We start from the raw sequence: 13500 nt of genomic DNA on the forward strand, positions 1-13500 counted from the left end.
AGAGTATATGGAGTTGAAGTCGAGAAGATCCAGTAGGATCCTAGAAAAATGCTGATCACCAGGAAAATGGTTGATTCAAAAAGACAATTTTTAGCCCAAATGAGTTCGTTTGAAATGAATGCCAGCCTTAACTGAATTGTGTTCTGCTCTTTCACATCAACTGCTGAGGCTTCAGAAGACAGTTGTCTGTTTCATATGGCTCCGAGCTAAAATTGTAGGTCAGAATGTGACTTTTAGAGCTTTTAATGTTGTTTGAGTTTCTAACTATTTTTACAAAGTTTATGGTCTGCCAGGAAAATAACAAATCTCTGTTAAAGATGAGTAGACTAAATTAAGAAAAATATCCATGAGTGTGGTTGCATATCTTTTTACCTAGATTGAGATTCTAACTTATTTAGAATTTATTGGAAAAACCTTATGAATTAATTTCACTATTTGTGATCTTTCTTCTCTTTTATATGCTTCCAATACCATGAGACAACTCTTGCCTATGAGATTTTTGTTCCTTGAGTTTCTAAATGGTACAATGCAATTCATGAGCATTAAAATTGGAATGCCTTGTTTATACTGGAGGTGATAATGGCTGTTTACCATGATGGGCTTCGGATAGAGTACCCAGGGTTCTTTTATGGCACTGAAGAAGCCTCTTACCTTTCATCAGTTAGCCAACAAAATTTTACTAGACTCTTCCTGAGGAGAGTTGAAGGCAACATTGCTCTTGGGGGCTGTTAAATGAACATAGAGCATATCCATTGCATTGTAGAAATGATAATCAGGTTCTTGAAATTGTTATTAAAAGGAATAAGTACAATTGAAGGCATGAAAACCATTGGAGAAGACTAAATTCAGTAACTGAGGCAATTCTCGATAAAAACTTGGCTGAGTGGGTGGAAATTTAATCAGCCAGGACTTCTGGGTAAAGGTAGTTTTGAGGCCAGCTGGTGGCTTGTGAGAGGAACGTTTTTCAAACTGAGACCACGGACAATTTGTGCAAGACAGTGAGAGCTGAAGGTAGGCTGGATGTCTGAGGTCACATGGACTTGGAACAGGTACTGCTCATGGCTTTTGTACTTGGCCTACCACCCATATGCTCAAAATATGTGGCTAATAAGAGTAAATTTAAAAACAAATTTGCCTCTGTGTAAGCACTGATTACTGACTTAATTAATTTACCTAATTTCAAACACAAATTCCATGTGAGTGATTATTTTAATATATTTCAGATTCTTTAAACAGCTAAAACAGGCACAAATATTATTGGAAATTATATGACTACACTTACAGTTATTCTTTCCAAACATCAACAGTATGGGTTGAATTAATTTTATTAATTGCACTTTATACCTTCTCAGGCATACATGTATACTTATATGATGTCTAGTTGAGTAATTAATTATGTGTGTGTATGTGTGTATGTGTGTGTACATCTGTGCAAGCATGTGTGTGATCCTTAGACTTGTAGGTAAAAAAATTGCTTTCTCAGAACAGCCTAGTGTATGCTTTCTGTTTTTGAACATTGGCGTCTTGTTTGATTTTGTTTCCCATATTAATTATTTGAGTCACTGGCTGCCAGTCAAGTTCAGTTTTCTTTATAGTTGTTAAGTTTCACATGTGTTACTGAAAACTAACTTATTTTAAAAAATGCCCTCTCTCCTGGTTTTACATAAGTTTTCTTTGCAGCCTGATTTCTCAGAAACAGATGTGTACTTTATAGAAATGTTGCTTAGAGTGCCTCTCTTGCATTTTTAGCATAATGCTGTGTTGTGATGCCCTGGTCTATTATCCCTGGATCAGACCCCATTACCCTCCTTTCTCCACTGGTGCTACACAGAATTTCTCCCCATACCCTGTGAGAAGCCATGACTAATGTTAGTACAGTTTCTACTTTGTCCAGAACTTTTTGACTACTACCAGATTCAGTGTTAAAAATCTATTTTATATATATATATATATATATATATATATATATCTTATTATATCTACTCTTTTTATATTATACTTGCTACTTTCCCTTTATAGGAAATTTCTTTTTTTGAAGCAATGATAAACTCATAGTCTTTCAATAACTTGTTCTACTGAACCACACATTTATTTTTCTTGATTATGAGCCAATGAATAATCACTGTCAGCAGGAGTCTTTTTTTTTTTTTTTTTGGTCGGTCGTGGGGCTTGAACTCTGGGCCTGGGCGCTGTCCCTCAGCTCTTCAGCTCAAAGCAAGCGCTCTACCACTTGAGCTACAGCACCACTCCCGGTTTTCTGGTGGTTTATTGGAGATAGGAGTCTCACGGTCTCTCCTGCCCGGGCTGGCTTTGAACTGCGATCCTCAGATCTCAGCCTCCTGAGTAGCTAGGATTACAGGTGTGAGCCACCAGCGCCCGGCTCAGCAGGATTCTTAAGGTATAATTCTATGTCTTGCTAGTATTTATCTTGAAATTTTTGAAAGGATCTTGCTTTTCTGATAATGCCTGATGTTTCTCAGATGTCTCCTGATCCTTTGGCCTGCTTCTTGACCTGTGAACCAGAAGCTGTTAACTTTCAAGAGTTTTGCTTAGAGGAAGCTTATAACACAGACCAAAATCTGGGCATGCTCTGGGGATGCACATGAAAGTTAATAATGGATAAATAAAAATATTTACTATATATTGGCTAGAGAAGTCTGCTTTTTCAAGTTTGGGGGTTCTCTATTTTTTTTGTCAGTCATGGGGTGTGAACTCTGGGCCTGTGCACTGTCCCTGAGCTCTTCAGCTTAAGGATAGCATTCTACCACTTGAGCCACAGTGCCACTTCACCTTTTCTGCTTATGTGGTGCAAGGAATCCTCAGGCATGCAAGGCAAGCACTCTACCACTGAACCACCTTCCCAGCCTTCTCTTTATTAATAAAATAATTTGATATGCCATGGTTCTGTCTTGGATTTTTTCTATATATGAAGTTATATTTCTTTTTTTTAAACCAAGAGTTTATTTGTTTTTATAATGACTATTAGCATTTTGTCTTGGGAAAAAAAGAAGACAAGTTATGTTTGAGAAAGGGAGGAGTTTATTTGCTGACAGCTTGCTAGAAGGATTCATAGAGAAGTGTAGGTACTGGGTGGTAACACTAGTGTGTAATCTGCACTCCAGGGTCCCCCTTCCCTGCAGGGACAAGGTGCTCACTCTTCTCTTACTGCATTCTGGGTGTACCCATAACGTTATACTGAGAGTTGCCAGGAAATGCAGCTTTCTACAAGGAACGAACACTATACTTACTTCTCATGGTTATGTCTTTATCTGAATCAAACCTCTCATTTTTCTGTTTAGGGTGTGCAGAGTAAACTGCCAGACAGGCTTGGGAGGGCAACAAGGCTCATTCTCCAGACCTTTAAGAAGGGCCTGGATTCTGCTTTCTATTGTGCTTGTAGTTAACAGAGATGGCCAGATTACATTTACGTAGTTTGCCCCAAATATTGGAAACTGGGAACGTTTCCAGAACTGTTTCTTTGCCCTCTGTGGAAAATTCAAGTATAGATTACTTACTTGGATGAAGATGCATGTTGATACCAGGTGCTGTTCACACAAACCTAGCTGACATGGAGAGCAGCATAAATTGTGTATCAACTTAATTATGTGGAAATTTTGTTCATGAGCTAGTGATGGAGCTAGGATGTACCACAAACTCTCAGCAGATAGCCAACTATTGGGAACAGCCATGCCATTACTTCTTTTCTCTGGGATTCAATCCTATGTGGGAGATTTGGGAAGTGGTGTATGCAGCAGTTTTCTTTTCTTTTTTTAAATACTTTTTTTTTTATTGTAAAAATAGTGTACAGAGGGGTTACAGTTACATAAGTAAGGTAATAAGTACATTTCCTATCAAGCATTGTTACTTCCTCCTTTGTTTTTCCCCTACCATCCCATCCCTCCCCACCTCTCCAACTCCTCCCTCCCTCCCCCTACAAGTCGTAAAGTTCATTTTCAACATATCTCATAGTTACAGTGGGTCAACCTGTATCCCTATTTAAGCATTTTGTTTTTTACCTTCCCTTCCCCAAGTTAGAAAAGTGTATATAAAAGATACAGGGCACTGACATCAAATACAGTGAAAACAGGGGTTATACCATAGGGGAAGAACATACAAAAGAAGCAAAAAATCACATAGTGCATTATAAGTACATTAAAAACAATAGCAAGAAAGTAAAAACCACTTATGTCCCTGTCTTGGGGTTCATTTCATGTAATATCATCTTGTATGGTCATATATACATAGCTTTTGAACTTTTCTGCTTGTCCTAGACATATACTAGTTATTGCAAATAAGGGCCTGGCTTACTTTACTTAATATAATTTTTTCCAAGTCTTTCCATTTCCTAACAAATGGCGCAAGGACATTCTTTCTGATGGAGGCATAGAATTCCATTATATATATTTCTTCCACATTTTCTTGATCTATTCAACTACTGAAGGGCATCTGGGTTGGTTCCCTATCTTGGCTATGGTAAATTATGCTGTGATAAACATAGTTGTGCTGGTAGCTTCAGTATAGCCTTGTTTGTGATCGTTTCGGTAAATGCCCAAAAGTGGGATTGCTGGGTTATAGGGGAGCTCTATGTGGAGTCTTTGAGAAACCTCCTTACTACTTTCCAAAGTGGTTGAGCAAGTTTACATTCCCACCAGCAGTGAAGTGTAGGGTTCCTTTTTGGCCATATCCCTTCCATCATCTGTTGTTATTAAATTTCTTGATTATAGCCATTCTAACTGGGAGAGGTAGAATATCAATGTTGTTTTGATTTGCATTTCTTTTATGGCTAGAGAGGTTGAGCATTTCTTCATGTGTCTATTGGCCATTCTTATTTCCTCTTCAGAAAAGTTTCTTTTTAAGTCTTTAGCCCACTTATTTATTGGGCAGTTGTTTCTTTGAGGATTTGTTGTTGGGGGATTTAATTTTTTGAGTTCCAGGTATATTGTAGATATGAGACCCTTGTCCACTTATGGCTAGTGAAGATCTTCTCCCAATCCGTGGACTTTCTATTGATCTTGCTAGCTATCCTTTGCCATGTAGAAGATCTGCAGTTTCATGTAATCCCTTTTGTACAACCTCTCTTTGATTTGTTGTGTTTCTGAGTCTCTATTAAGAAAATTTCGGCCTGTTCCAAGAAGCCCTAAAGTTTCTTCTATTCCTTCCTGTTATGTTTTCAGGGTGTCTGCAGCAGTTTTCTTTAGGAATGCTCTGTTCAAATATCAAAATGCTTCAAACAACTTCGGTAAAGTGAGTATGTCAGTTTTCTATTGCTCTGTGACGTAGTATCACAACCATACTGGCTTTCTATTTTAGAGCTTTTCTAGGTGTTCAGCTTGACATTGTTGGTCTCTTTGCCTGAGATATCAGCTGGCTGAGATCAGGATGCTGTCTGTGGTTGTGGTCCTCACATGAGACTCAGGATCCTCTTAGGAGATCCCTGGTTGGTAGCAAAACTATTTTTCTTATGTAAGCAAAATCATGTTCCCTTTTCCCCTTCAGGGTGTCAGGCAAAGATCAGCATATGCCATGTGGCCAGGTAGACAGTTCATGGTGTGGGTATTTACTTTCTTCCAGGAAAGCCTGACCACATCTCTGTGACTTATATTTCAGCCATGAGCTGGAGAAAATTCCCCCAATTATATCAGGCCCACCCAAGTAATTTTCCATTTATCATATGACCTAAGTAAAAAAATAGAATATCTCATCATAAACACATTCAAAAGTTGGACATTATTCTTAGGCAAAGGAGGGATATTAGGTATAATTTTAGAATTTTGTCTGTCAAAATAGAAAATGACAGCAGCTTTAAAAACCACATTTGTATTCTTCTTATTAAGGTATTGTACAGAAGGGTTACCATGTCATAAGTCAGATAATAAATACAATTATTTTTTGTAGCCACTACTTGACTTCACTTTCCTCCAGTTTCCCCCTCCCAGCCCCTCCCACAAGTTGCAGAGTTCAGAGTTCATTTTGGATATAGTGTATACTGAATACCGTGACTTCATTTGTGCACCCTTCCTCCATTTCTGTGCTCCTCTTTTGTCTCCATAAGACAAAAAGAAAACAGCCCATATTAAAAAACAAAAACTCCCATGTTTCCAGTTCTTGAAATTTGTTTTGATAAATAATATTTTAAATGTTCAGAAGAATTATGTCTTTAAGTTTCTCCCCTAAGAGTATCCTCCTTTGGTCTGGTTGTGTGTGAATGCCTAGAGTCCTATATAAGTTACCATATGTAGTTTTATTTTAGATCTAGCTTCCCCAGATGAGAGAAAATATGCACCATTTGTCTCTCTAGCTTGGCTTACCTCACCTAATATGATTTTTTTCTAGGTTCCTTGCAAATGACATAATGTCATACTTTGTAGTGTAGTAAAATTCCATTATGTATAGGTACCACATATTTTTGATCCACTCATCTACTCATCTATTTTAGGGCATCTGGGCTGTTTCCATCATTTGACTATTGTCAATAGTGTAGCAATAAACATGAATGTACAAGTGTCTTTACTATATCCTGACTTGCAATGTTCTGGCAAATGCCCAAGAGTGGTGTGTCTGGGTCTTAAGGAAGTTCTGTTCAGTTTTTTGAGGAATCTCCAGACCGCTATCCAAAGTGGTTGCACTGGATTACATTCCAGCCAACAGTGCAATAGTGTTCATTTTTTCCCCCACATCCCTGCCAGTATTTGATATTTAAATTCTCCCACCTAACTTGGAGTGAGGTGGAATCTCAAAATTGTTTTGATTTGCATTTTCTTTATAAACATTTCCTAGAGTGTTTATTTGCCATCCTTCATCTGAGAAGTCTCTCCTTTGCTCATTTATTGATTGGTTTATTGTATTTTTTGTGGGGGGAGGGTGGGTGTTAGTTTCATGAGTTCTTTGTATATTTTGGATAGTAGTCTTTGTCAGATGTATTGCTTGTGAAGATCTTCTCCTAGCTGTTGTCTGTCTTTCTAAGTAACAGTGTCCTTTGCTGTGCAGAAACTTTTTACTTTGATGTAATCCTATTTGTCAAGTCTCTCTCCTATTTCCTGTGCCCCTGGGACTCTTCAAAAAGTTCCTGCCTATGCCTATAAGTTCTAGTGTTTCTCCTACTTCATCTTGCAGTAGTTTGAAAAATTTCAGGTCTGATGTTGACATCTCTAATTCACTTTGAATTGATATTGGCGCATGGTGACAAACATGGATCCAATTTTAGTTTTCTGTGTTTGGGTGTCCAGTTTTCCCAGCACAATTATTGAAAAGGCTATCTTTTTTCCACCATATATTTTGGCACCCTTGTCAAATGATATATAGCTGTAAGTGGATGGCTTTATTTCTGGATCTTCTAGTTTTTTCCATTGATCATCAGGCCAGCTTTTGAGCCAATACCAAGCTGACAGAAGTTTTTAAAAGACATGTTTATTATTGTCTAAAGATTGCACTGTTTTGAAAATAACTTTCATGTAATAAATATCTCATAGTATTAGCTCTTTTAGCATGAAAGAATACCAAGATTGTTAGAATGAATGTTTGCTGAAATTTAATAATTTAGCAAACCCCAATTAAGCAAACTCCAGTCACTAAGTAAAGCACTGTAGGAAAAAAGATGCCATAATATAGAAATATTGCTTGCATAGAACCTAGGAAAAACTCCATGTAATTGTAACCCCTCTGTCGTATTTTCATAATAAAAAAAAAGGTATCGAGTTTTATGTATTCTGTAGGTGGCCTGCTGAGAAAGCATGGAATTCTGAAAACCACTATGGCATACTGACATATTTTACAATTGACAGAACCTGGAACTAGTTAGGAAGAAATATGTTTTAAATATAGACCACAGAGGTGTCTGTAAAAGTATAATAATTTTCAAGAAATTTATTTTGTATTTTTATTAACAATATTAATTTTTAAAAAATATTGTCTGGTTTTCCAAAATCAATAGCATATATGATGGGAAGTTTCAAGTAAAAGATACTGTTAAAGCAATTTCATTCTGAGTTTTTTCTATCTATCTATCTATCTATCTATCTATCTATCTATCTATCTATCTATCTACACACATACATATATATACACACACACACACACACACACACACACACACACATATATATGAGAGGGTGATAAAGTTACTTGATGAGTTAGCTTCCTATCACTGTGATAACATATTTATGATAAACAGATTAGAAGTGGTGACAATTTATGTGGGCTTATGGTTCCAGAGATTTCAGCCCATGGTCAGCTTGTCTTGGTCTTGGTCAGTTGTTTTGGCCCTCTGCTGAGACAGTACATCATGGTGGGGAGCACATGGCGGAGCCAATCTCTCACCTCACAGTGGTTAAGAAGCAAAGTGACAGAGGAAGGGCACGCCTCCAGTGACTTAACCTCCTTCCTCTAGGCCCCCACTCACAGTGGTACCATGTCTGAGGTCCAGGTCTTTACCATGCGCCGGTTCAGGGACATTTTAAAATCCAAACAATAGTAAGTACCTTTATATAAAGAATAAGCTAGAGGCCTACAGTTCTTCAGAAAGGACCGGGAAGATTGGGAATGAAGGGATAAACATAAAGTAAAAAACAGGAGTGAAAGAGAGACTAAAAATGAGAAGAGCAGGCTGTGTGGAGAGACTAGATAGTGTGAACTAAGATAGAGGTCTAGTGATGTAAGACAAACTTTTGTTTTTTTGTTTGGGTTTTTTTTTAACTGTATTTTTTTTGTCTTTTCTTTTTTGGTACTGGGGATTGAACCCAGGACGTTGCACTTGCTAGGCAAGTGCTTTGCCACTGAGCTACATCCCAGCCCTGTAAGACAAACTTTTGAAATGAGTGTCACTCACTGTTATTTATTGATAGTATTATTCCTTTTTGGAACTGAAAAGAAAAAAAAGTACAAATACCTTTCTTTAATGTTTCTAACCCCTAAAGACATTATTCTAATTGTTATTAATCTATATTGTGATTTGGAGATGTACTCAAGATGGGGACAGAGTTTAAATATTTCTATTTAGACCTAAGCCTTTTAAACAAAACAATATCCTCTTCCTCTAGCCTGAGGTTACTAGTTCTTTTTTTTTTTAATTGTGAAAATACTGTATAGAGGGGTTACAGTTACATGGACAAGATGATGAATACATTTCTTAACAAGCATTGTTGCCTCCTCCTTTGTTTCCCCTTCCCATTCCTTCCCACTTCCTCCCCTTCGCCCTCCCCCCCCACCCCCCGCCCCGGTGATCACCCATCAATCTGTCCATCTGATGCAGCCTAGTGGTTTTTAAAAATTAAAATTGGTGATTCAGAGATATATACTTATACTCAGATGATAAAATATGTGTGTAATGCGTTCAAAATCCATATGAGTACTAATGGTATATGTGAGCTTCTTGTTTTAAGAATAGTGTTTTATTCTTTTACAAATACTGTAATAAAAATATATGATTATTGGATTATTATTGGATTATTTCTTATTGTGATTGAAGTGAGAATAGCATTGGGGGGGGTTGGATATTTTCTGAAGCTGAATTGAGCCCTCTTTATAGCGCAGCATGTCAGCATGGTTAATGATATTAGTGTTTCAGTGTGGAATTCTGAATTTAGATTCTTTTATTTTTTCAGATATGTGTCACAAAGATGTCTACACGGAACTGCCAGGGAATGGACTCGGTGATCAAACACCTGGATACAATTCCTGAGGATAAAAAAGTCAGGGTTCAGAGGACACAGAGCACTTTTGACCCATTTGAGAAACCAACTAATCAAGTAAAAAGGGTGCATTCTGAGAACAATGCTTGCATTAACTTCAAGTCCTCCTCCGCTGGCAAAGAGTCGCCTAAAGTTAGACGGCACTCCAGCCCCAGCTCGGTGAGTGAAGTCCTTTTATTTATCACTGGGGAAACAGAAGGACTAGCCTTCTTATAATAGTAACATGCTGTGTGAGAAGAGAGCAGGTGGTGTTATGAGTTTTTATGTATTTTCTCCCAGGGTGGTTAAATGTCTTGAAAGAGAGAGAGGAAAGAAGAGTGAACAAAGTAGATGTAGAGACTTGACATGTAAGCAACCAGCAAACAAATTAATGAACTGAGGCAATTTATTTTTGGGATAATTCTTCTTTCTCCCTTGGTTTTAGTCAGAGTGATTTATAATGAAAATTCCTTTGCATTTCAGACTCTTGAAGACTCTTGAACTTTACTGTGTTTGTGGACAGTTTTGAAATTGGCAAACTCACAAAATTTTATTTCAGAAGTAATGTTGACATTTATTCACACATAATATTGCAATTTATATCCAGTGGAAGTATTTTGAAACTTAAGATGTTGACATTGAATTTGATCTTCAAAGAGAAATTCTTTACTTTAAATCAAGCCATTCTTGTATTTTGACATCAGGTGGATGTCTTAATTTGGGCCTTCATAACTGAATAGCAGAGACTGGATGATGTTACAACAGAAATTTTTTTTCTCATAATTCTCAAGCTAGAATTCCAAAGTGAAGTTCATAGAACATGTATTATCTGGTGTCTCATAAGGGCATTCTTTTCAATATTTTCATGTGGAAGAACCAATATAGATTGTTGGATGGATAGACAGAAAAATAGATGAGAAAGATTATGTCTTTCATACCTCATAAGATCAGTGATCCCATTCATGAGAACTCCACTTTTATGACATAATTACCTCTCAGAAAACCTATCTCCAAATACTGTTCATTTAGAGACTAAGTATTTTCCACATGGATTTTTAAGAACACAATAGTCATTTCATAAAAGAAGTGTTCAGTGATTTCTGAACATTCTATTATTTTGCTGGAACTCATATTTTCAGGTCTGACTTGGACTTAGCACTGTAAAAACACCTTTAAACTTTTTACTATTATTTGAGCTACAGCTCCACTTACTGAGTGTGAATACAAACCAGAACAACAATACATAAACTTCAGTTTAGACTATATTGCTTTGCACAGATCTTGAGTTCTAGTTATATTGATAAAACTGAATAAATATATTAATAAAACATTGTTAAGAATTTGTTTTCTGGTTTTCTCCAAATTGTCTCATAATCTTTATCTATGATTATGAGACAGGATCCAGCTGTGTTACAGATGTATTAGTACCTTCAGAGAAATCTTTTAGACTTAAGATCATGTTAAAAGTGTAAGGAGTTGTTCATACCTATTTTATGCAGAGAATTACACCTTATGACATAATTATCTTAATATTATTATATATAACCCTGTGAAAGATATATAAAATTTGGCAAGAATCACAATGATTCATTTTAATACTAAAAACCTTCTATCTGAAATTTAAATTTCACTGATTATCCTGTATTTTACATGGGAATCCTAGTTATAATCTGCTGATACATTATTTCTTATATTGTTTGAATTGTTCCTATTTTAATTCTCTGTGGTGTTCTGTTGAGTTGTGTCCACCCTCTTATTTTGAGTGTTTCCTTATTTTCTGATCCTTTTAGATGTTCTTGGTTTATAATTATATTTTCTCTACATTTTAATTCTTGTTCTTTTTATTGAGGAATAATATTTAGAACGCAGATCTGGGTCTGAGTGTTCTTTTTGCTGATGGAGGCCATGTAGCTGTGAAAGTCAGTGGATGGGTCATACTAGAAGTAGGATTTTGATATTCAAGTTAAAACTTTTACTAATGCTTCAGTTAAAATTGTTATCCAAGAAAGTTGAGACTCATCTGTCTGATGTGTTCATATTTCTTTCTTTTTAAAGGTAAGTTTTATTTTATTGTACTTTTATTTGAAATTAGCTTAGAAGATCAAATAAGGGAAGATTCTGGGAAGATACCAGTGGCACAGGTTTTGAAGTCCCTCATTTAATTATAGAAGATAGTCTAGTAAAATCAAAACCAGTGGATAATATTTCTAATAATGATAGACTACAAAGACTCTCCAGAACCTATAATGGGAGTGGCTAAATAGACCACAGACATTTTAAAGAATTAGTATCAGAAAATGTATGATATTAAGCTCAGGGAAGCCTCAGGGTGGATGACTCCTCTAGAACCTTAAGGACCTCAAACTTCCATTCGATACCTAGTGGCAGATCTGTGAGTTATTCTTGGTATACTAGTGACAATTAGGAGGAGGCCTGGATGGGTCTTGTGTGTGAGTGAATACATATAGACTCTGGAAAGACCAGTGGTATTGGGAGAATAGTGGCCATTCTGGGACATCTCTGAAGTGACAAATGGAAGCTCTTTCCTGCTTTGAATAGCAAATGCTGGGGCAAATTCTCTCATAGGGCAGGTTCTGTGGGCCCCGGAAAGACAAGATCCTGGCAAAAGTCTGGGAAGGAAACAGATATTAGATATAATTAGTGATTTACAGGATAGGAAACTAAAGGAATACATAAAATGAATTTTTCCATAATGTTTCTGTTTCCAAGTATGTTTTTCTTACTTTTTAGCCTCATATACTTTATGTATAGCCTTTTGAAGAATAATGAACTATGAAAATTTCCTGGTTTTAATTGTATTCATTATCTTATTGTTAATATTAGTATAATTTTATTCACAAGTAGAGTCCTAATCAGAATCATTAATCTATTTGTTTCCCACCTCCTACCTCACCACGCTGCATTTGCAGTTCTCTATTGTTCTTGATTAATCTGCAAGCTTTAGCTAGGAGCTTCTGTTCACCATTTTCTAGGGTTTTTTATTTCTCTGACTTACTAGTTATCCTTTTTCTTATTTTTCTTTTGTGGAAGCACATTTTTCTGAGGAAAAATGGTTTAAAACTTTTTTCATACTTTGGATAGTCTGGCTGGGTATATGATCTAGTATAGAAAAAAAATTACTTAGAGTTCTTGATTTTTGCCGTTCTAACTGGAGTGAGGTCATATCTCAATGTTGTTTTGATTTGCATTTCTTTTATGGCTAGGGATGTTGAACATTTCTTCATGTGTCTATTGGCCATCCTTCTTTCCTCTTCAGAGAAGTTTCTCTTTAAGTCTTTCGCCCACTTATTTATTGGGCAGTTGTTTCTTTGAGGATTTGTTTTTGGGGGGTTTAATTTTTTGAGTTCCAAGTATATTTTAGATATGAGACCCTTGTCCGTTGTATGGCTAGTAAAGATCTTCTCCCAATCCGTGGGTTTTCTATTGATCTTGCTAGCTATGTCATTTGCCGTGCAGAAGCTCTGAAACTTTATGCAATCCCATTTGTCCAACCTTTCTTTGATTTGTTGTGCTTCCGGGTCTCTATTCAGAAAATTTCGGCCTGAGCCAAGGAGACCTAGGGTTTCTCCTATTCCATCCTGTAATGTTTTCAGAGTGTCTGCTTTGACTTCAAGGTCTTTGATCCATTTGGAGTTGATTCTGGTGCAGGGTGATATATAAGGATCTAGCTTTAGTTTTCTACATGTAGTTAACCAATTTTGCCAGCACCATTTACTGAAGAGGTTGTCTTTCTTCCATTCTATTTTTTAGCTCCCTTATTGAAGATTAGATGGCTATAGGTCTGTAGGTTCATTTCTGGGTTTTCAATTCTATT

The 13500-nt window shown here is 36.5% G+C and overlaps 1 protein-coding gene across 6 annotated transcripts in view; it reads left to right on the plus strand.

Annotated features, from left to right (window-relative positions):
* Nucleotides 1-13500, plus strand: part of Cdk14 (cyclin dependent kinase 14) — a 558419-nt gene that overhangs the window by 114849 nt on the left and 430070 nt on the right. For all 6 annotated transcript variants that reach the window (XM_069996437.1, XM_069996440.1, XM_069996441.1 and 3 more), the window contains one exon: nt 9600-9845. In XM_069996437.1, the coding sequence (XP_069852538.1) occupies nt 9600-9845 (246 nt within the window). The remainder of the gene's footprint in view (nt 1-9599; nt 9846-13500) is intronic.

Source organism: Dipodomys merriami, unplaced genomic scaffold (genome assembly GCF_024711535.1).
Source record: "Dipodomys merriami isolate MVZ:Mamm:240054 unplaced genomic scaffold, mDipMer1.0.p SCAF_5, whole genome shotgun sequence".
NCBI classification, from domain to species: domain Eukaryota; kingdom Metazoa; phylum Chordata; class Mammalia; order Rodentia; family Heteromyidae; genus Dipodomys; species Dipodomys merriami.